General features: G+C 37.7%; 1 protein-coding gene across 2 annotated transcripts in view; it reads right to left on the minus strand.

Moving 5' to 3' along the window:
- NFIA (nuclear factor I A) overlaps window positions 1-25,393 on the minus strand; it is a 581,540-nt gene extending 556,147 nt beyond the window's left edge. Inside the window, exon 1 of one of the 2 annotated variants that reach the window (XM_056532915.1) lies at window positions 25,033-25,393. In XM_056532915.1, the coding sequence (XP_056388890.1) occupies window positions 25,033-25,128 (96 nt within the window). In that variant the 5' untranslated portion in view covers window positions 25,129-25,393. The remainder of the gene's footprint in view (window positions 1-25,032) is intronic. The other variant, XM_056532924.1, reaches the window with a different exon arrangement.
- Window positions 25,394-26,354: the final 961 nt, after the last annotated feature.

The following is a 26,354-nucleotide window of genomic DNA, read 5'->3' on the forward strand; positions in this document are numbered from 1 at the left end:
CCTGGACAGTCGACGGCCCTTTAATCTCAATATCTAGAACAGTGGTCTCCAAACTCTGGACCTCCAGATGTTGTAATACTACAACTCTCAGCATGCACGGACAGCCGGCTGCAGGCACCAGAACATGCCAGCGCTGGGGCCGCTCTAAAATGCTCAATGCATTGAATTTTGTGAATTCTTTTTGTGGAGGCCAACATTTTTAATTTTGGCACCAGATGATTCCAATGCGGAAATTCTGATGTGACTAAACTGTTTTGCAACAGCTGGAGGCACACTGGTTGGGAAACACTGCTGTAGAGGGTGCAAAGATAGCAGGCGTTAAATGGGCAGTTGCAAAACTACAACTCCCAGCATGCCCGAACAGCCTTTGGCTGTCTGGGTATGCTGGATGTTGTAGTTTTGCGACAGCCCCACTGGTTGGGAGGCCCACTGGTTGATTTCACACCGTCGTCCCGTCACCATCTGCAAGGATATCGGCAGCGAGTGTTCGATTCCTCTACAGCACCCCTACAGGAAAGATTAAGTATTACACGCTGCCTATTGAAATCGATTGAAATGTACATGCTGGGTCCTCCAGAGTGAGAGACACTCTTTCTAGCTGCTCCACTCTTTTTATTGTGTTGTGAATTTGTATGTTGACTATCCGTATGACACATCTGACCAGTTATCTATCCATCGCCGTCTTGGATTGCCATGCACTCACCTACTCGACCATACTCCCACAAGCACCCGTGCTACCTCGCTCCACCATGTCCAATGTACTCTTTACTTGCTTGAAGCTTTTATACCCAGCAAGCGAGTCCCACCGAGCTCCCAAAGGGTTAAACCCATTCCAGATGGATCCGCACATCGACATAATTGAGAGAGACATTTCCCATTTCATGCGTTCTTTATTGCCGAAATTCCAGAATGTCACAGCGGTTTCGTACTGTGGACACCTCTACGCCGGGTGCGGCCGCGAGCCCATTAAGTAATTTCACAGAGGAGCCCCTGCCACGGCTTTCAGATGGTGCGTCTCAATCAAGTGCGCCCACCGACCCTGTGATCATGTGACTGCGGATGTGCTGTGGTTTACAGCGTTAAAAAAAAAGATCGCGGAGGCCGGTGGTTGCTAGTTTCTCTTTTTATTTTTATGTTGTACAATTAGGAACATATGATCCGGGGCTTCAGATCTGCGTTATGGCTTTTGGTCGTATCATTCCAGGGAACAAAGTCTTGGTGACACGGGCTCCGGCTGCCGCTGTTTCTCCGTTCCCTTTCTTTTATTTATACTAAAGCTTTTACCGTGCGGATTGGCTACTGTATATAAGCACAAGGAAGTCAATGCATTAAAGGGGTATTCCAGGAAAAATTGTTTTTTTTTATATCAACTGGCTCCGGAAAGTTAAACAAATTTGTAAATTACTTTTATTAAAAAATCTTAATCCTTTCAGTACTTATCAGCTGCTGAAGTTGAGTTGTTGTTTTCTGTCTGGCAACAGTTGCTCTCTGCTGACATCTCTGCTCGTCTCGGAAACTAAAAGAGGTTTGCTATGGGGAATTGCTTCTAAACTGGGCGGTTCCCGAGACAGGTGTCATCGGAGAGCACTTAGACAGAAAAGAACAACTCAACTTCAACAGCTCATAAGTACTGAAAGGATTAAGATTTTTTTTAATAGAAGTAATTTACAAATCTGTTTAACTTTCTGGAGCCAGTTGATATATAAAAAAAAGTTTTTTCCTGGATAACCCCTTTGGTGCATCCGTATTGCATTTGTAAAACCTTCACCCTGCTGAACAATACATAGATCTCCTGGGATGGGCCTGGAGGGTTCTCACCCGCAACTGTATTAGTGATGAGCGGCAGGGGGCATATTCAAATTTGCCATATTTCGCGAATACAGTGACCCCCCGACCTACGATGGCCCCGACATACGTTTTCAGCATACGATCACTCTCAGAGTCCATCGCATGGTGAAGGCAGCATCAACATACGATGCCTTTGTATGTCGGGGCCATCGCATAAACGGCTATCCGGCAGCGCAGACTGCTTCAGCTGCCACCGGATAGCCGATTTCGGTGCCCCGTGTGGTCCGCTGACGATCACTTACCTGTCCTCGGGGCTCCGGCGCGTCCTCTTCGGGATCCCCTGCATTGTCGGCGCTCTCCATCGTCGTCATCAGGTCGCTGCGCACGCCGTCCCGTCATCCAATAGGAGCGGCGTGCGTAGCGACGTGATGGCGGCGACGGAGAGCGAGGATGCCGGGGAAGCAGAGGCCTTGCCGGAGCGGCGGGGACACCCCAGGGACGCGGCGACAGCGGTGGAAGGTGACATCCAGGGCAGCGGTGACGGGCAGTGACGGTCCGGAGCGGCGGGGACAGGTGAGTACAACCTCCAATACCAGTGGTCTTCAACCTGCGGACCTCCAGATGTTGCAAAACTACAACACTCAGCATGCCCGGACAGCCGTTGGCTGTCCGGGCATGCTGGGTGTTGTAGTTTTGCAACATCTGGAGGTCCGCAGGTTGTAGACCACTGTCCTATACTTTACATTGCACGGATCCTTCAACATACGATGGTTTCAACAAACGATGGTCCATTTGGAACGGATTACCGTCGTATGTTGAGGGACCACTGTATATGGACTAATATTCATCCTATGTTTGCAAAATTCGCATATTTGCTATGTTGGTTCTTTTTTTTAATTCCATGCGAAAATTCGTATTGAAATTCGCATGGTGCGCATGGATCAGTGTCCAGTCTGGAAGTGCCGATATTCGCATAAATTTACATAAAAAAAAAAAAACAACAACAAATATAAGTCATTATAAATATACATCACTATATTCTAAATATTCGTGAAATCGCAAAGTGCCGATATTCGCGATAAAAATGCGCATTTTTAATATTTGTGCTCAACACTAAACTGTATCACATAGTCCAGCAAGCCAAGTCAGAGCCTGAAAGGCCAATTCCCTAGATTCAGCATTGTTTGCTGCAATGTCCTGATTTTGGTAATTTTAGTCAACCATAACCCTGTGGTTATCTTTTTGTGATATGGCTATTTCCTGTTGAAGTTCCTGCCCTCGAACTACATGTCCCATAATTCCTTGTTTGTAAGTGTGAGGTCATTTTTCTTCCGCCCACACATCAGCTACCCCACCCATTGAAACACACCTGTTCTCCCATGCAATAGACCAGTGTTTTCTAACCAGGGTGCCAGCTGTTGCAAACCTACAATTCACTGCAGAATAATCCCTCTCCTACCCAGCGGTCGCTCCACCCATTAAAGCACGACACGCTCCCTTTAAACACCTGACTAGGGATATAATGTCTCGGGCCGCACTGCAACCTGGGAAAACCTGAAATGGCACTCATTTTGCATGCTTGTCAAAAATAAACATTGGGGCAAAAATCAGCGAGACCACCATCAAACACAGGTACAGACACTATATTATGAACTACACCAACTTTACAGCCCCTGTAGCATAGTCAAATAAAAAACGAAATCCTGGAATACCCCTTTTAATGCATATGCAGAAATATAGAATCACCTCCCCCCCCCCCACTTCATTCACACATACCCAATTTTTATTTCTTCTAACCGTACTATGTAACCATGTGAACTGTCCGAAATGCGTCGGCTCTACCAGCCGACAAGAGATTTAATAAAGTTTCAGATTTTTACAGGTTGGAAGATGATCCTGTATAGAAACAAAGTTTTTTGTATAATATTGTAACATATGAAGAACAGATAAAGTTAGCGCCCCCCCCCCCCCCCCCTCCTTGTTTCTTCCAGATGTAAACCTTCTGCTCCCCACAGTATGAAATGCGCGGCAGAAGAGAAAGTTCTCGAGCGGTAGAATTGTTGAGTTCCTAATCCAGTGTAAGTTACGGACTTGTGATATCTGGAGGAAGTTTAACCAGACAGTTTAATCCTCTAATTTCCTGTCCTGTAATCAGTCCCTGACTGATGCCTCCAAATGAGAACCACACGGCCTCCATATTAGGGACAGGTGAGAGGACGCACAGCGGTCGGAAAATACAGCGCGCAACATTTCTTTCTGCTCGGTCAGGACCAAAAAGAAGAAAAAACAGATCTGGTTTCGGAGGTTTACATTTATAGGGTAATTTGCAAAGAAAACTATTCGGGGTATATGGTGTAATATCTATTTATCTATCTATCTATCTCATATCTCTCTATCTATCTCATATCTATCTATCTCATATCTATCTATCTCATATCTATCTATCTATCTATCTATCTCATATCTATCTATCTCATATCTATCTATCTATCTATCTATCTATCTATCTCATATCTATCTCATATCTATCTCATATCTATCTATCTATCTCATATCTATCTATCTATCTCATATCTATCTATCTATCTCATATCTATCTATCTCATATCTATCTATCTCATATCTATCTATCTCATATCTATCTCATATCTATCTCTCTGTCTATCTCATATCTATCTATCTCATATCTATCTATCTATCTATCTATCTATCTATCTCATATCTATCTATCTATCTCATATCTATCTATCTCATATATATCTATCTCATATCTATCTATCTATCTATCTATCTCATATCTATCTATCTCATATTTATATATCTATCTATCTCATATCTATCTATCTATCTATCTAATATCTATCTATCTCTCTCTCATATCTATCTATCTATCTATCTATCTCATATCTATTTATCTATCTATCTCATATCTATCTATCTATCTCATATCTATCTATCTCTATATCTATCTCATATCTATGTATCTATCTATCTATTTCATATCTATCTATCTCATATCTATCTATCTCATATCTATCTATCTATCTATCTCATATCTATCTATTTCATATCTATCTATCTATCTATCTCATATCTATCTATCTATCTATCTATCTATCTCATATCTATCTATCTCTCTCTCATATCTATCTATCTATCAATCTATCTATTTTTATATCTATCTATCTATCTCATATCTATCTATCTCATATCTATCTATCTCATATCTATCTGTCTCATATCTATCTATCTCATATCTATCTATCTATCTATCTATCTATCTCATATCTATCTATCTATCTATCTCATATCTATCTATCTATCTATCTATCTATCTTTTTCAAGCCGATAAAGGCTGGATGCCAGCAGCCGAAACATTGCTCTGTGCACCTTGATGGAATAAAACTACCTTCACAGTTTTTTCACCTATACCCTGGAGTGCTGCAGTATTCTTTGTGTTTCTATACCGTTTGGAGCCCTACGACCTTGGGTCCCCTGATGAACTGCACCCAACCCTTCATGCAACTCGGTGTGCTGCTACCTTCTGTGTTTTCTATCTATCTATCTATCTATCTATCTTAGTGTTTCCCAACCTGTTTGCCTCCAGCCGTTGCAAAACTACAGCCCAGCATGTCCACACAGCCAATGGACATCAGACTTTTATAGGTTGGGATATCCCTTTAACTTGTGAAAAGAAGTTTTCTAAGCTCGATAACCCCTTTAAATTATAAATTCTGTAGCCGAATAGTTGCTACATGTATACAAGCAAGAAGTAAGTAAAGTAAAAAAAAAAAAAGTGTCAGACTACACAGGGTTTGTTTTGTAGTCTGTTACCAAGGGAAACACTTAAAAACGCATAGGAGCTGCAAACAGAAAACGGGAACACCGTTTTTTTTTAATCGAGACTCTTTGCAAAGTCGTTACAATTTGTTTTATTAGAGATACATTGGAGAAAATCTGTAAGAACTGGAGAGGGTAGAGCAGTGGTCTCCAAACTATGGCTCTCCAGATGTTGAAAAACTACAACTCCCAGCATGCCCGGACAGCCAAAGGCTGTCCGGCCATGCTGGGAGTTGTAGTTTTTCAACATCTGGAGGGCCATAGTTTGAACACCACTTGGGTAGAGGAACCATAGTAGCTGCCTCTGCCCGCTCCTCGTCCCCGCCCGGAATGTGTATATAGAATAGTTATTAGAATGACTCTGATGGTGTCTCATCACTATTCAGTACTGTCAGATAATGTCCCCTCTGAGTGTCGCACAGGAAAAGATAAAAACCCAGCGAGTGCCAGTCTGCAGAGCGGGACCTGGGGGAGACGACAAGTATCTGACTGGTGCCAAGGCCTTGGCATGTGGGTGGCGCTCGCCATTGTCAGAGGAAAAACACCGTCCCAGAAGTCCCATAGACACCCTAGAGTTTACAGCCTGACAGAGAGCGATGGGGCCCCCGGGGGCCATGCTGTAATCTAATCAACTCTGATGGCAGCGCCGGCTCCTCGGGGACGGAGCTAAAGGGACTGTGTCAGGCGGCCAAGATCTCTATGGTGGGGACTGAGGGAGGAATAAAACTGCAAATTACAGTTCTGGGAAGTCGTCTCCTGTCAATGGGGGAGGGGAGGGGGGCAACAGCCAAAAAGTGAGCGCTCGGGAGGAATCAATCCGGGTCCCAGCACAGATCCTATAATGGGGCTTCAAACTATATATGTAGTGTTCCCCAACCTGTGGCCCCCCCGTGTAAAACTACAACACCTATGGTTTATGTCATTATACTGAACCCCAAGTGTCATCCTGTACCCCAAGTGTTATCCTCCTGTACTCCAAGTGTTATCATCCTGTACCCCAAGTGTTATTATCCTGTACCCCAAAAGTTATCATCCTGTACCCCAAGTGTTATTATCCTGTACCTCAAGTGTTATTATCCTGTACCCCAAGTGTCATCATCCTGTACCCCAAGTGTCATCATCCTGTACCCCAAATGTTATCATCCTGTACTCCAAGTGTCATCATCCTGTACCCCAAATGTTATCATCCTGTACCCCAAGTGTCATCATCCTGTACCCCAAATGTTATCATCCTGTACCCCAAGTGTCCTCATCCTGTACCCCAAGTGTAATCATCCTGTACACCAAGTGTAATCATCCCGTACCCCGAGTGTTATCATCCTGTGCCCCGAGTGTCATCATCCTGTACCCCAAATGTCATCATCCTGTACCCCAAGTGTTATCATCCTGTACCCCAAGTGTTATCATCCTGTGCCCCGAGTGTCATCATCCTGTACCCCGAGTGTTATCATCCTGTACCCCAAGTGTTATTATCCTGTACCCCAAGTGTTATCAGCCTGTATCCCAAGTGTTATTATCCCGTACCCCAAGTGTTATCATCCTGTACCCCAAGTGTCATCATCCTGTACCCCAAGTGTTATCATCCTGTACCCCAAGTGTTATTATCCTGTACCCCAAGTGTCATCATCCTGTACCCCAAGTGTTATCATCCTGTACCCCAAGTGTTATCATCCTGTACCCCAAGTGTTATTATCCTGTACCCCAAGTGTTATCATTCTGTACCCCAAGTGTCATCATCCTGTACCCCAAGTGTTATCATCCTGTACCCCAAGTGTCATCATCCTGTACCCCAAGTGTTATCATCCTGTACTCCAAGTGTCATCATCCTGTACCCCAAGTGTTATCATCCCGTACCCCAAGTGTCATCCTCCTGTACCCCAAGTGTTATCATCCTGTACCCCAAGTGTCATCATCCTGTACCCCAAGTGTTATCATCCTGTACCCCAAGTGTCATCATCCTGTATCCCAAGTGTTATCATCCTGTACCCCAAGTGTCATCATGCTGTACCCCAAGTGTCATCATCTCGTACCCCAAGTGTTATCATCCTGTACCCCAAGTGTTATTATCCTGTACCCCAAGTGTTATCATCCTGTACCCCAAGTGTTATTATCATCCTGTACCCCAAGTGTTATCATCCTGTACCCCAACTGTTATTATCCTGTACCCCAAGTGTTATCATCCTGTACCCCAAGTGTTATTATCCTGTACCCCAAGTGTTATCATCCTGTACCCCAAGTGTTATTATCCTGTACCCCAAGTGTTATCATCCTGTACCCCAAGTGTTATTATCCTATACCCCAAGTGTCATCATCCTGTTCCCAAGTGTTATTATTCTGTACCCCAAGTGTTATTATCCTGTACCCCAAGTGTCATCATCATCCTGTACCCCAAGTGTTATCATCCTGCACCCCAAGTGTTATCATCCTGTAGCCCAAGTGTCATTATCCTGTACCCCAGGTGTTATCATCCTGTACCCCAAGTGTCATCATCATCCTGTACCCCAAGTGTTATTATCCTGTACCCCAAGTGTCATCATCATCCTGTACCCCAAGTGTCGTCATCCTGCTGCCCAAGTGTTATCATCCTGTACCCCAAGTGTCATCATCATCCGGTACCCCAAGTGTTATTATCCTGTACCCCAAGTGTCGTCATCATCCTGCAACCCAAGTGTTATCATCCTGTACCCCAAGTGTCATCATCATCCTGTACCCCAAGTGTTATCATCCTGCACCCCAAGTGTTATCATCCTGTACCCCAAGTGTTATCATCCTGTACCCCAAGTGTCATCATCATCCTGTACCCCAAGTGTTATCATCCTGTACCCCAAGTGTCGTCATCATCCTGTACCCCAAGTGTTATTATCCTGTACCCCAAGTGTCGTCATCATCCTGCACCCCAAGTGTTATCATCCTGTACCCCAAGTGTCATCATCATCCTGTACCCCAAGTGTTATTATCCTGTACCCCAAGTGTCGTCATCATCCTGTACCCCAAGTGTTATCATCCTGTACCCCAAGTGTCATCATCCTGCACCCCAAGTGTTATCATCCTGCACCCCAAGTGTCATCATCATCCTGTACCCCAAGTGTTATCATCCTGTACCCCAAGTGTTATCATCCTGTACCCCAAGTGTTATCATCCTGTACCCCAAGTGTTATTATCCTGTACCCCAAGTGTTATCATCCTATACCCCAAGTGTCATTATCCTGTACCCCAAGTGTCATTATCCTGTACCCCGAGTGTCATCATCATCCTGTACCCCAAGTGTTATCATCCTGTACCCAGAGATCAGTTTTCTCCAAACTGTGGAGCACCAGTTGTTGCGAAACTACGACTACCAGCGACTGTCCAGGCATGCTGGGAGTTGTAGTTTTGCAACAGCTGGAGCTCCACAGTCTGTAGACCTAGGCTCGTTGGCAAATTGTGACTCTTCTCTGTGAATTCCCATTATTGATATATGAATTGGTGACATTGTGATAACTTCATTGTTGTTGTTTTCTTTGCTTGTTACATTTGATGACTGTAAATCCCCCGGGGGACATCACTATCTCCCACCGGTGGGGAAGGACATGGGGGGGGGGGGGTCACTAAGTTATCCCTTACAAAATGTCACTAAATGGAGCATTTACAATAAGAGGCGTCTTGTGTCACCAGAGAGTTTCCTTCCTTCTGGAGAAGAGCTCATTTGCATATTTTTCCCATGGAGCATTGCATGTCAGTCTCCATACACCAGCTGGGCCAGGTCCCTAAACAGCCAGAGCAGGTCTGATCCAACAGGAAATCCGTGCGCATGAGAAAGTCTTCCCCCAGATGTGTCCCATACAGAAGAGATATCAACCAATATTATCTTCCTCCAGTGATCGTATAAGATCAATACAACTTCCTTCATACAGATACAATAGACCAAGCTCATGTATCTAAGTCTCTCGTGTGTGATACTGTCTCTGTATCTAAGCCTCTTACATGTGATACTGTAGCCTGAGCTGCTGTATCTAAACTTATAATGTGTGATACTGTCTTAGGGTCGCCACCTTTCTTGCAAACAAATACTGGGCATACTAATTTGCATAATTCATTATATATGCGTGACATCACAGGATACACATATGCGAGGGAAATTTTGTCCTATCCTGACCCCTATAACTGTATTTCTCCGTATACGGCCCGTATGAGGGTCATTTTTTGCGCCCCGATCTGTAGTTTTTAACAGTAAAATTTTTGTTATGTGACTTTTTGATGTTTTTTTTTTTTTTTTTTTTTTGTGGCCTTGCCTGCTGAGCTTCTCTTTCTAAGCCTCTCGTGTATCATACTGTCAGGTGAGAGTGTATCTAAGCCTCTCTTGTATCATACTGTCCGGTGAACTGTGTATCTAAACCTCTCATGTATCATACTGTCTGGTGAACTGTGTATCTAAACCTCTCATGTATAATACTGTCCGGTGAGCTGTGTATCTAAGCCTCTCTTGTATCATACTGTCATGTGAGCTGTGTATCTAAACCTCTCATGTATAATACTGTCCGGTGAGCTGTGTATCTAAGCCTCTCTTGTATCATACTGTCTGGTGAACTGTGTATCTAAACCTCTCATGTATCATACTGTCTGGTGAACTGTGTATCTAAGCCTCTCATATATCATACTGTCTGGTGAACTGTGTATCTAAGCCTCTCATGTATCATACTGTCTGGTGAGCTGTGTATCTAAGCCTCTCATGTGTTATAATGTCCTCCGAGCTGTGTATCTAAGCCTTTCATGTGTGATACTGTCCTCTGAGCTTTGTATCTAAGCCTCACATGTGTGATACTGTCCTCTGCACTGTGTATCTAAGCCTCACATGTGTGATACTGTCCTCTGCACTGTGTATCTAAGCCTCACATGTGTGATACTGTCCTCTGCACTGTGTATCTAAGCCTCACATGTGTGATACTGTCCTCTGAGCTGTGTATCTATGCCTCTCATGTGATAACACTGTCCTTTGAGCTGAGTATCTAAGCCTCTCATGTGTGATATTTTCCAGATGTATCTGAGCCTCATGTAATCAGATGGGGGGTCCGGGGAAGTGACTTCACCTATATCTGGTGGGTTTAGGTAAATAAATAGGAGGGGACACTGCGCCCTGACACCCCGCTTCTCATCGCTCTTCTCTACTGAATGGCCGGGGAGGGGGCTGGGGGTCGGGGGTCTTTTTTTTTTTTTTTTAATATGATCCAGATAAAGGAATGTTTTGAAGAATAACACAGCTGCACTTATCTGGGTTTTTAATAGTACGGGCCGGAGATGGGCGAGCCTCGGATTTCACTTACAGGACGCTGTCTATAAGGAGGGATTGCGTTTCAACCCCCCAAACATTTTTGACTGATAACAATACAAAGTTATTTCATTAATTTCAAATAATAATAATAATGATAATAATAATAATGATGATAATAATAATAATAATAATGATGATAATAATAATAATAATGATGATAATAATAATATTTCTTTGTTTATTTATTTTTATATCTATAGCGACAGCAAATTCTGCATCACTGAGTTATTTAAGAACTTAAAACTACAACTCCCAACATCCCCTACTGACCCCCAGCTGGGTAATTGTAAAATCCTATTCAAACATGTAACATAAACCCCCAATGTGACAGTTGGTTTGATATATTGTTTATATAATCAGTTTACAGCATGAAGTTATATGTGTGATACTGTCCTCTAAGTGGTGTATCTAAGCCTGTCATGTGTGATACTGTCCTCCGAGCTGTGCATCCAAGCCTCATGTGTGATACTGTACTCTGAGCTGTGAATCAAAGCCTCTCATGTGAGATACTGTGCTCTGAGCTGTGTATCTAAGCCTCTCATGTGAGATACTGTCCTCTGAGCTGTGTATCTAAGCCTCTCATGTGTGATACTGTCCTCTGAGCTGTATTTCTTAGCCTCTCATGTGTGATACTGTGCTCTGAGCTGTGTATCTAAGCTTCTTATGTGAGATGCTGTCCTCTGAGCTGTGTATCTAAGCCTCTCATGTGTGATACTGTCCTCTGAGCTGTGTATCTAAGCCTCTCATGTGTGATACTGTCCTCTGAGCTGTATTTCTTAGCCTCTCATGTGTGATACTGTGCTCTGAGCTGTGTATCTAAGCTTCTTATGTGAGATGCTGTCCTCTGAGCTGTGTATCTAAGCCTCTCATGTGTGATACTGTCCTCTGTTGGAAAGAACCCCCAAAAATCCTCTATGCAGTGGTTTCTAAACTTCGAACCTGCAGATGTTACAAAACTGGAAATTATTATAATTTTTTTTTAAATCAACTGGTGCCCGATAGTTAAACATATTTGTAAATCACTTCTATTTACAAATCTTACCCCTTCAAGTACTTATCAGCTGCTGTATGCTCCACAGGAAGTTGTGTTGTTCTTTTCTGTCTGACCACAGGGCTCTCTACTGACACCTCTGTCCATGTCAGGAAGTGTCCAGAGCAGGGTAATGGGGATTTGCTTCTACTCTGGACAGTTCCTGACATGGACAGAGGTGTCAGCAGAGAGCACTGTGGTCAGACAGAAAAGAACAACACAACTTCCTGTGGAGCATACAGCAGCTGATAAGTACTGGAAGGATTAAGCTTTTTATAAAGTAGTCGTTTACAAATCTGTATAACTTTCTGGCACCAGGTGATTTAAAAAAAAAATAGTTTTTTAGCGGAGTACCCCTTTAAGGGGGTTATCAAGAAATAGAAATAACGTAGCTGCCATCTTCCAGAAACAGCGCCACTCTTGTCCTCAGGTTGTGTGTGGTATTATATCTCTGCTCCATTTACTCCAATGGTGCTGGGCTGCAATATAACAACATGAACTGAGTGGCGCTGTTTCTGGAAGAAAGATATATATATATATATATATATATATATATATATATTTTATAATCCTGGATAAAAAACCCAAATAGCAGATCATGTGATCACCATGATTGCGCCAGATGGTAAACTCAGCTCAGCTACATCTGCATGGAATGGGTATAATGAGGTGAGAGAAGTTTTGCAGCAGTTGTCAAATGATTATAGAGTAGTGCAGATGGAGCAGAGCTGAGTTTGTTGTTTAGCTTTTTGCATCATTAGTGACGGAGTAAGTTTACCGCAGACAGATAACCAGCTGAGCTCTGCTACATCTATATATTCAAAAGTTACTTGGACCTCCCCTCCACCGACCACAGTGCACTGTAAATGTTTTGCCTGTGTGAACATACCCTAAGACATAGCAGAGCTGAATTTGTTATTTTAAGGGGTACTCCGGTGGAAAACTTTTTTTTTTAAATCAACTGGTGCCAGAAAGTTAAACAGATTTGTAAATTACTTCTTTTAAAAAATCTTAATCCTTCCAGTACTTATTAACTACTGAATACTACAGAGGAAATTATTTTATTTTTGGAACACAGAGCTCTCTGCTGACATCACGAGCACAGTGCTCTCTGCTGACATCTCTGTCCATTTTAGGAACTGTCCAGAGCACATGTTTTCTATGGGGATTTTCTCCTACTCTGGACAGTTCTTAAAATGGACAGAGATGTCAGCAGAGAGCACTGTGGTCATGATGTCAGCGGAGAGCTCTGTGTTCTAAAAAAAAAAAAAATTTCCTTTGTAGTATTCAGTAGTTAATAAGTACTGGAAGGATTAAGATTTTTTAATAGAAGTAATTTACAAATCTGTTTAACTTTTTGGCACCAGTTGATTAAAAAAAAAAAAAAAGTTTTCCACCGGAGTACTCCTTTAACATATAAAATGAACAATCTGGGTCCTGCTAATGGACATGCTTAGCCTCAAATGTGGAAGTTCAAGTACAAATGTAGCAGAGCCGAACCTGCGGCATCACGTAAAACCACCGTAAACGTATTGCAGAATGACAGAGAGCCGAGCAAAATAACAAACATATCTAAACTGTGTGTGAAAAACTCTACTACGCCGGAGATTGACAATTCTAGGGGGCATGAAAAATAATAAACTTGATAATGATAATTTAGAGGCGCAGGGAGCAGAACGCGGATGGGCCGCGCCGTTCAGACTATGGCGCTGATTTATTAAGCAATTAGTGTAATTTAACTGTGTTGTCTGTCTTGTCACTCACTGCACCACAATAAATCATCTGCTTTGCAAGAACCAGTTGTGTAATGGATTAACCCAGTGTTTTCCATCTAGTGTGCCTCCAGCTGTTGCAAAACTACTACTCCCAGCATGCCCGGACAGCCGTTGGCCAGTGTTTTCCATCCAGTGTGCCTCCAGCTGTTGCAAAACTACAACCCCCAGCATGCCCGGAGAGCCTTAGGCAAGTGTTTCCCAACCAGTGTGCCTCCAGCTGTTGCAATACTTCAACTCCCAGCATGCCCGGACAGCCGTTGGCCAGTGTTTTCCATCCAGTGTGCCTCCAGCTGTTGCAAAACTACTACTCCCAGCATGCCCGGACAGCCGATGGCCAGTGTTTTCCATCCAGTGTGCCTCCAGCTGTTGCAAGACTACAACTCCCAGCATGCCCGGAGAGCCTTAGGCAAGTGTTTCCCAACCAGTGTGCCTCCAGCTGTTGCAAAACTTCAACTCCCAGCATGCCCGGACAGCCGTTGGCCAGTGTTTTCCATCCAGTGTGCCTCCAGCTGTTGCAAAACTACTACTCCCAGCATGCCCGGACAGCCGTTGGCTGTCCGGGCATGCTGGGAGTTGTCATTTTGCAACAGCTGGAGGCACACTGGTTGGGAAACACTTTATTAACCCCTCTGTTGCTGCTGGGGTGACAGCCCACAAGACTTAGAATTTGGATATTTAAGGAGCTTCTCCTAAGGAACAGCCCGGCTCCTTCTATACCCAGCGAGCGATGACTTCACTGCTGGGGGAATCAGATTTGTGTCACCTCATGCATACCATATTACAAAAACCTCCGAAACCACATGGTCTGTGTTCTAATATGTGCAGGTTACGATCTCTATCTCTCTCTATAATATTTATTTATTGTAAACATTTCTATAGCACCAACATATTCTGCAGCGCTGTACAGAGGTTGTCACCTGTCACATCGGTCCCTGTCCCCAATGGGAATCAAAATCATTAAAAAAATTCTGTCGGGAAGTGTTGGAGGAAACCGAGGGGAACATACAAACTTCTGGCAAAAATCTATCTATCTATCTATCTATCTATCTATCTATCTATCTGTCTATCTATCTCATATCTATCTATCTCATATCTATCCATCTCATATCTATCCATCTCATATCTATCTATCTCATATCTATCTATCTCATATCTATCTCATATCTATCTATCTATCTATCTGTCTATCTATCTCATATCTATCTATCTCATATCTATCTATCTATCTCATATCTATCTATCTCATATCTATCTATCTATCTCATATCTATCTCATATCTATCTATCTATCTATCTATCTATCTGTCTATCTATCTCATATCTATCTATCTCATATCTATCTATCTATCTATCTATCTCATATCTATCTATCTCATATCTATCTATCTATCTCATATCTATCTCATATCTATCTATCTATCTATCTGTCTATCTATCTCATATCTATCTATCTCATATCTATCTATCTATCTATCTCATATCTATCTCATATCTATCTATCTATCTATCTATCTATCTATCTATCTATCTATCTATCTCATATCTATCTATCTCATACCTATCTATCTCATATCTATCTATTTATCTCATATCTATCTATCTCATATCTATCTATCTCATATCTATCTATCTCATATCTATCTATTTATCTCATATCTATCTATCTCATATCTATCTATCTCATATCTATCTATCTATCTATCTATCTCATATCTATCTATCTATCTATCTATCTATCTATCTATCTATCTATCTATCTATCTCTCTCATATCTATTTATCTATCTATCTATCTCATATCTATCTATCTATCTATCTATCTATCTCATATCTATCTATCTATCTATCTATCTATCTCTCTCATATCTATTTATCTATCTATCTCATATCTATCTATCTCATATCTATCTCATATCTATCATATCTATCTATCTATCTATCTATCTATCTCATATCTATCTATCTATCTATCTCATATCTATCTTATATCTATTTATCTATATCTCATATCTATCTATCTATCTCATATCTATTTATCTATCTATCTCATATCTATCTATCTATCTCATATCTATCTATCTATCTCATATCTATCTTATATCTATTTATCTATATCTCATATCTATCTATCTATCTCATATCTATTTATCTATCTATCTCATATCTATCTATCTATCTATCTATCTATCTATCTCATATCTATCTATCTCATATCTATCTTGTACCTGCTCTTCATCCTCATTATAAAGAATTATTTTGTATTTGTATTTTGATCTCACATCTTCAGGATAAACCTCGTCTTCTGCGGTCGGAGAATATTTATCCTCCAGAACATTAACAAAGATTTCTATAGTGTAGTGGAGTCTATAGTGTTATCCACCCAGTGTGTCTGTCCGCCACGTGGTGGAATAATAAATGGTAAAAAACAGAAGGGCTAAAAGATTTGGGTGGATTTATTTTATTTTTACTTCCATCTAAACATTCAAGAAACACTGGGAGAATCAGGACATATATGGTATATTACATCATATTCTACCAGCTGACGTCATGTATTGTATCCTGTATAATATCATATTCTACTGGTTTATATTGTATCCTATATAATATCATATTCTACTGGTTTATATTGTATCCTGTATAATATCATATTCTACTGGTTTATATTGTATCCTGTATAATATCATTCTACTGGTTTATATTGTATCCTGTATAATATCATATTCTACTGGTTTATATTGTATCCTATATAATATCATATTCTACTGGTTTATATTGTATCCTATATAATATCATTCTACTGGTTTATATTGTATCCTATATAATATCATATTCTACTGGTTTATATTGTATCCTATATAATATCATTCTACTGGTTTATATTGTATCCTGTATAATATCATATTCTACTGGTTTATATTGTATCCTATATAATATCATTCTACTGGTTTATATTGTATCCTGTATAATATCATTCTACTGGTTTATATTGTATCCTGTATAATATCATATTCTACTGGTTTATATTGTATCCTGTATAATATCATATTCTACTGGTTTATATTGTATCCTATATAATATCATATTCTACTGGTTTATATTGTATCCTGTATAATATCATTCTACTGGTTTATATTGTATCCTGTATAATATCATTCTACTGGTTTATATTGTATCCTGTATAATATCATTCTACTGGTTTATATTGTATCCTATATAATATCATTCTACTGGTTTATATTGTATCCTATATATTATCATATTCTACTGGTTTATATTGTATCCTATATAATATCATATTCTACTGGTTTATATTGTATCCTATATAATATCATTCTACTGGTTTATATTGTATCCTATATAATATCATATTCTACTGGTTTATATTGTATCCTGTATAATATCATATTCTACTGGTTTATATTGTATCCTGTATAATATCATTCTACTGGTTTATATTGTATCCTGTATAATATCATATTCTACTGGTTTATATTGTATCCTATATAATATCATTCTACTGGTTTATATTGTATCCTATATAATATCATATTCTACTGGTTTATATTGTATCCTGTATAATATCATATTCTACTGGTTTATATTGTATCCTGTATAATATCATTCTACTGGTTTATATTGTATCCTATATAATATCATTCTACTGGTTTATATTGTATCCTATATAATATCATATTCTACTGGTTTATATTGTATCCTATATAATATCATTCTACTGGTTTATATTGTATCCTATATAATATCATTCTACTGGTTTATATTGTATCCTGTATAATATCATTCTACTGGTTTATATTGTATCCTGTATAATATCATATTCTACTGGTTTATATTGTATCCTATATAATATCATATTCTACTGGTTTATATTGTATCATATATAATATCATTCTACTGGTTTATATTGTATCCTATATAATATCATTCTACTGGTTTATATTGTATCCTGTATAATATCATTCTACTGGTTTATATTGTATCCTATATAATATCATTCTACTGGTTTATATTGTATCCTATATAATATCATATTCTACTGGTTTATATTGTATCCTATATAATATCATATTCTACTGGTTTATATTGTATCCTATATAATATCATTCTACTGGTTTATATTGTATCCTATATAATATCATTCTACTGGTTTATATTGTATCCTATATAATATCATTCTACTGGTTTATATTGTATCCTATATAATATCATTCTACTGGTTTATATTGTATCCTATATAATATCATATTCTACTGGTTTATATTGTATCATATATAATATCATATTCTACTGGTTTATATTGTATCATATATAACATCATATTCTACTGGTTTATATTGTATCATATATAATATCATATTCTACTGGTTTATATTGTATCCTGTATAATATCATTCTACTGGTTTATATTGTATCCTATATAATATCATATTCTACTGGTTTATATTGTATCCTATATAATATCATATTCTACTGGTTTATATTGTATCCTATATAATATCATATTCTACTGGTTTATATTGTATCCTATATAACATCATATTCTACTGGTTTATATTGTATCCTGTATAATATCATATTCTACTGGTTTATATTGTATCCTATATAATATCATATTCTACTGGTTTATATTGTATCATATATAACATCATATTCTACTGGTTTATATTGTATCCTGTATAATATCATATTCTACTGGTTTATATTGTATCCTATATAATATCATTCTACTGGTTTATATTGTATCCTATATAATATCATATTCTACTGGTTTATATTGTATCCTATATAATATCATATTCTACTGGTTTATATTGTATCCTATATAATATCATATTCTACTGGTTTATATTGTATCCTCTTTCCTGTTCTATTAGATGATGTCATATATTGAATCATATATCATATCCTATTCTACTAGGTGATATATTGTATCATATACTGTATATCATATATCAAATATTGCCTTATAATATATACTGTTTTATATGCTATATTGTAACACTTATATCATATCCTATAAGATCAGGTGATGTCACATATTGTATCCTTTTTTTATATACTGCCCCACCTGGTATATTGCATTATATTATGTCACATCCAGTCCTAAGACATGATGTGACATATTGTACTGTGTCATATACTGTATGTCATATGCTCCATTATTATGTAATATATCAGTGTTTCCCAACCAGGGTGCCTCCAGCTGTTGCAAAACAACAACTCCCAGCATGACCGGACAGCCGAAGGCTGTCCGGTCATGCTGGGAGTTGTCGTTTTGCAACAGCTGGAGGCACCCTGGAGGCAACAGCTGGAGGCACCCTGGTTGGGAAACACTGTGATACATGGTCTCGTATTAAATATCCCATCTTACAATGTCATATACTGCATCATTGTATATAACTGTATATTAGATACAGCACAAAACCATATATTGTACAATATAGTAACATTATTTATGGCTTCTTATGGCATATCACATGTCATATTGTATTATATCATATATCACATCCTGTCATAGGACGTGTCAGCAGATAAGAGCCATATGGCCCATATCCTTCATGCTATATATCGGTTTATATCTAGTAATGAGCGGCAGGGGCCATGTTCGAATTTGCGATATTTCGCAAATATATGGAAGAATATCAGTCCTATGTTCGCGAAATTCGCATATTCGCTATGTTCATTCTCTTTATCTTCGCAATGCAAAATTTCACCATGAAATTCGCATAGTGCGCATGCGCGGTTATATCTTTCACCTAAAAGAAGAGAGGGATGAGTGTCCTTTGACTGGAATGCCGATATTCGTGAATATTTGCATATACATTCATCATTACGAATATATATATATATCGTTACATTCTAAATATTCACAAAATCGCAAAGAGATGATATTTCCGGGAAAAAAAATTTGCATTTCGAATATTCGCGCCCAGGACTGTGTATTTCATATATTTTATCATATTATATATGAAATATTGCATCATATCCTGTTTTATCAGATACTGTATCGTATCATATATTGATTGATAAACTGTATCCCGTTTTATTGTATCATATTATATATGGAATATTGCATCGTACCGTGTATCCTGTCTTTTCAGATACAGTATCATATCTTATATTGGTTGATTTGCTGTATCCCATTCTATTGTATCATATCATATCCGGAATATTGCATAGTACCATTTACTGTATTACATCATGTATTTCACCATATCATATTATTTGTTAATTGATACACTGGATCTTATGCTGTATTGTATCATATATATGTATTATAACATCAGATATTGAATATTGCATACTACCATACTGTACATATCTTATCATGACATATATTGTATGGTATAATATGGTATAGGAATCCATGTACTGTATTATATTGTACATTGTATCATACCACACATTATATTCTATCAGATCACATGATGCTGTCTATTAATATCACAGCATATAGCGTATTTCAACATATAAGATGTTGTACTGTATCATAGAATATCACACTGTATCATATTATATCATACCGCATCATATTATATCACACTGTATCATATTATATCATACCGCATCATATTATATTACACTGTATCATATTATATCATACCGCATCATATTATATCACACTGTATCATATTATAACATACCGCATCATATTATATCACACTGTATCATATTATATCACACTGTATCATATTATATCATACCGTATCATATTATATCACACTGTATCATTTTATATCATACCGCATCATATTATATCATACCGTATCATATTATATCACACCGCATCATATTATATCACACCGTATCATATTATATCATACCGTATCATTTTATATCATACTGCATTATATTATATCACACTGTGTCATATTATTTCATACCGCATCATATTATATCACACTGTATCATTTTATATCATACCGCATCATATTATATCACACTGCATCATATTATATCACACTGTATCATATTATATCATACCGCATCATATTATATCACACTGTATCATATTATATCATACCGCATCATATTATATCACACTGTATCATATTATATCATACTGGATCATATTATATCACACTGTATCATTTTACATCATACCGCATCATATTATATTACACTGTATCATATTATATCATACCGCACCATATTATATCACACTGTATCATTTTATATCATACCGCATCATATTATATCACACTGTATCATATTATATCATACCGCATCATATTATATCACACTGTATCATATTATATCATACCGCATCATATTATATCACACTGTATCATATTATATCATACCGCATCATATTATATCACACTGTATCATATTATATCATACTGGATCATATTATATCACACTGTATCATTTTATATCATTCCGCATCATATTATATCACACTGTATCATATTATATCGTACTGCATCATATTATATCACACTGTATCATATTATATCACACTGTATCATATTATAACATACCGTATCATATTATATCACACTGTATCATATTATATCACGCTGTATCATATTATATCCTACCGTAACATATTATATGATACCGTATCATATTATATCACACTGTATCATATTATATCATACCGTATCATATTATATCACACTGTATCATATTATATCACGCAGTATCATATTATATCCCACCGTAACATATTATATGATACTGTATCATATTATATCATAACGTATCATATTATATCACACTGTATCATATTATATCCCACCGTATCATATTATGTCATACCGTATCATATTATATCCCACCGTATCATTTTATATCACACAGTATCATATTTTATCATACCGTAACATATTATATCACACTGTATCATATTATATCATACCGCATCATATTATATCACACTGTATCATATTATATCATACCGCATCATATTATATCATACTGTATCATATTATATCATACTGTATCATATTATATCATACCGTATCATATTATATCATACCGTATCATATTATATCCAACCGTATCATATCATATCATACCGTACCATATTATATCACACCGTATCATATTATATCATACCGTATCATATTATATCACACTGTATCATATTATATCATACCGCATCATATTATATCCCACCGTATCATATTATATCATACTGTATCATATTATATCACACTGTATCATATTATATCCCATCGTATCATATTATATCATACCGTAACATATTATATCACACTGTATCATATTATATCCCTACGTAACATATTATATCACACTGTATCATATTATATCATACCGTATCATATTATATCACACTGTATCATATTATATCACGCTGTATCATATTATATCCTACCGTAACATATTATATGATACCGTATCATATTATATCACACTGTATCATATTATATCATAACATATCATATTGTATCACACTGTTTCATATTATATCCCACCGTATCATATTATATCACACTGAATCTTATTATATCATACCGTATCATATTATATCACACTGTATCATATTATATCACGCTGTATCATATTATATCCCACCGTAACATATTATATGATACCGTATCATATTATATCACACTGTATCATATTATATCATAATGTATCATATTATATCACACTGTATCATATTATATCCCCCATATCATATTATGTCATACCGTATCATATTATATCCCACCGTATCATTTTATATCACACAGTATCATATTATATCATACCGTAACATTTTATATAACACTGTATCATATTATATCATACCGCATCATATTATATCACACTGTATCATATTATATCACACTGTATCATATTATATCATACCATATCATATTATATCCAACCGTATCATATCATATCATACCGTACCATATTATATCACACCGTATCATATTATATCATACTGTATCATATTATATCACACCGTATCATATTATATCCCATCGTATCATATTATATCATACCGTATCATATTATATCATACTGTAACATATTATATCCCACCGTATCATATTATATCATACCGTAACATATTATATCACACTGTATCATATTATATCTCACCGTATCATATTATATCATACCGTATCATATTATATCATACCGTATCATATTATTTCACACCGTATCATTTTATATCACACCGTATCATATTATATCATACCATATCATATTTTATCATACCGTAACATATTATATAATACTGTATCATATTATATCCCACCGTAACATATTAAATCACACTGTATCATATCATATCGTATCATATTTTATCATACCGTAACATATTATATCATGTTGTATCATATTATATCCCACCGTATCATATGATATCATACTGTAACATATGATATCATACTGTATCATATTATATCATACCGTAACTTATTATATCACACTGTATCATATTATATCCCACCGTATCCTGCCCTACCATGTCACATATTGCGTCACATCATATATTGTACTGTAGCGCATGTCACGTATCTATCACATCCTGACAACAGAACAGAAACTAAAGAATGCAAGAAAAACAAAAAACAAAAAAACAAGCAACAACAACAGATATACAGGTAACAGCGCAATAAACACAACATGGATCGTCTCGGGAAGGATACGGAAGGGAAAGGCAAACAAGCCGGCAACTTAGAAACTTCATCTGGAAAAGGTAGAACCTCAAGGGGAACCCAACAACAAGAGCAAAACCATATGAAATGACACAAAAAAAGCACAAAAAGCACAAAGTACAACAAGTCGACACCCTGACGTCTCAGTGAAGATGACAAACACAAAGTAAATGTTTCTGTCCCTCTTCCTGGTGCAAAAATATGTGAGAAATAGAAGGGGGGGGGGGGGGGTTAGGAAAAAATTAGGAAAAATAAAAGAAAAAAGAAGGAAGCTCTGGAGTACAGTGGAGCCGGGCACAATGAGAGCGATCGAGCCCTTTTTCCCTTTCGGAATCTATTTGAACTGATATCTATGTGAAATGAGCCGCGGTTCACGGTCTAGTTAGGAATGAATAATGCGCTCATTGTCCTGCCTGAAAAAACTTTCTCCCTCCGCTGGAAAGAATTCACGCTTGCCACAAGAATAATAATTATGGCGAAACTCCGAAACGCGCCGCTAATGAATTAATCCCCCCCTAACGGACAACAAGTCTCCAACGACCAGAGGGGCCGCGAGGATGCGAGCGCTGTCGTTCCCCCTTTTCATGACAAGATGTGTATATATAGCGCAACAATGGGCGATTGTCTACCCGGCTCCTTAAGCTTTAGACATCGTATAGACGGAGGAGTCAAAGGTCACCCGGCCTCAATGGCCACGCTACACGAGTTAACTCAACCCCAAGTGTCCGGGAACTCCGGCGCAACTTTTGAGCTGAAGCAGCGTTTTGCAAACGGCGCATCTCCGGCTGTTTTAAAACTACAACTCCCAGCATGCCCAAGTAAGGTGCCAGGTTTTTGGGCACCGCAATCAGAACCATTAGGGTTGTCACCCCGCACCTGATGCCATTAGCTGTCCGGGCATGCTGGGAGTTGTAGTTTTGCAACAGCTGGAGACACGCCGTTCGAAAAAACACAGAGCTAAAGAATATTAAAATAAGAAAGATTACAGAAAAAGGAAGTTATAGCACTGCAACCTGCACACCTGTAAACAGGGGAGGAACTTATGTAGAACTTAAGGTTTTCCAATTGCACCAATTAATTTTTAAAATTATGTTTTTCAAAATTTCCAAAAATGACACACAGAGCAAATTTCAAATTTCGAAGCTGAACATAACAAGCCAGCCAACATAACAAGTGCAATAAATAAATAAATAAATAAATAAATAAATAAAAGCATAAATAAGTAAATAAATAAATATATAAACAGAACAAAATTCAAACTGCAAATGTAAACAAACAACAACAACAGCAAATAAATTCAGAAAAGAATAAAAAAAAACAGAAGGGAAAAGGGAACGACACTAAAGGAGATGAGAGGATTTGCGTCTACTCCTGCGGAAACATTTAATTCTTTCTTATGGAACAGCAGGACAGGGGGCCAGACATCAATAGCCCCTTGTTACCGAGTGGCACAGAGGAAATCAAGTGGGGCAACCGTAAAGGCGGATTCATTGGAGAGTGAGAAAAAAAAAATTCTAATGTTTTAATTTGATAAATGTGAGGTCTGGGACATTTAGTCTCAAAGAGGGAGGGAAAGTTACCAAAAAAAAAAAAAAAAAGAAAAAGAGAGAGAAAAAAAAAAAAAAAAACAGTCCGGCTGCCAACTTACCATCCACCAAGTTCTGGCCGAGATGTCGTAGCAGAGCTGCCATTTGATGGAGCCGTCAGAAGTTTTCCCTGCCATTATGCTGTCAGCAAGCTTCATCTGATGCTAGCTCACGGGAGATAAGACACCTAATTGAGAAAACATTTGCTATGCCATGTTGGGCAACATGTAGTCGGTTCCATACCATATGGAATCATGGGTAAGAAAAAAAAAAAAAAAAAAAAAATCTCCTTGACAATGAACCAATCTCTCAGAGACCCAGTGGCAAGGTGAAGCGGAGATGAAAAGTCATCTGCTAACAGCGATGTCTTCTTCTTCGCGGTCCGTGTGGGTTCTCTCTTTTCTTTTTTTTTTTTTCTTCTTCTCCCTTAAATAAGAGCCCACCGCCGCTCAACATCAAAGAGGGAGACGGGCGAAAAAATTAAGGGCTTCAACTCTCGGATGATTTTTAGTCTGCAGCGTTCCCCTTCTCCCTTTTTTCTTCTTTCATGCTTTTTTTTTTTTTAGGAGTAGAATGAGGAGATTTTATAGGACAAAGAAGAAGCAGGTAGTGGACTGCGGAGAAAGAGAGAGAAAGAGAGAGAGAGATCGCCACAGGCTATTAGCCTAAAATTTCTGCTTGACAGATGGAATTGCTTAGAGACTATCATGCAATGTTTAGCTTTTTTTTTTTCTTCTTTTTTTTTTTTCGACTTTCAGCCTGATCCACTGATCCACTATCTGCTTTTTTTTTTTCACAGTCGTTGTTTGCATATGTGTAATAAAAAAAAAAAATTAAAAACTCGTTTACATTTTTTTTAAAAATAAAGTAATTATATACTATAAGAAGATGCAAACAAAATCTTACGTTGAGAGCGATAAATACATTTGTATAAAATTGGTAAATTATCAGTTACATCTTTGGAAAGTTTTTGAAATAATTTTAAACACCTGTAGAGATAGGGGTAAAATCATAAAATTAGCATAAAATGTATAATATTTAGCAAAATAAATCTCTTTATCATATATATATATCATATCTTTATTTCATATTTTCATATCATATCATTTCTTTCTTTCTTATCTATCTCTTATATCTATCTATCCAATGTAGTAAGCCGCGGCGCTCAGTAGATAAGGTGCAAATAAAGTGATTTATTCCATACTGATACAGAGCGACGTTTCAGCTGCCATGCAGCCTTTATCAAGCTATCTATCTATCTCCTATATCTATCTATCTATTTATCTCCTATATCTATCTATCTATCTATCTATCTCATATCTATCTATGTCATATCTATCTCATATCTATCTATCTATCTATCTCATATCTATCTATCTCATAT

Source organism: Hyla sarda, chromosome 7, assembly GCF_029499605.1.
Source record: "Hyla sarda isolate aHylSar1 chromosome 7, aHylSar1.hap1, whole genome shotgun sequence".
NCBI lineage: Eukaryota > Metazoa > Chordata > Amphibia > Anura > Hylidae > Hyla > Hyla sarda.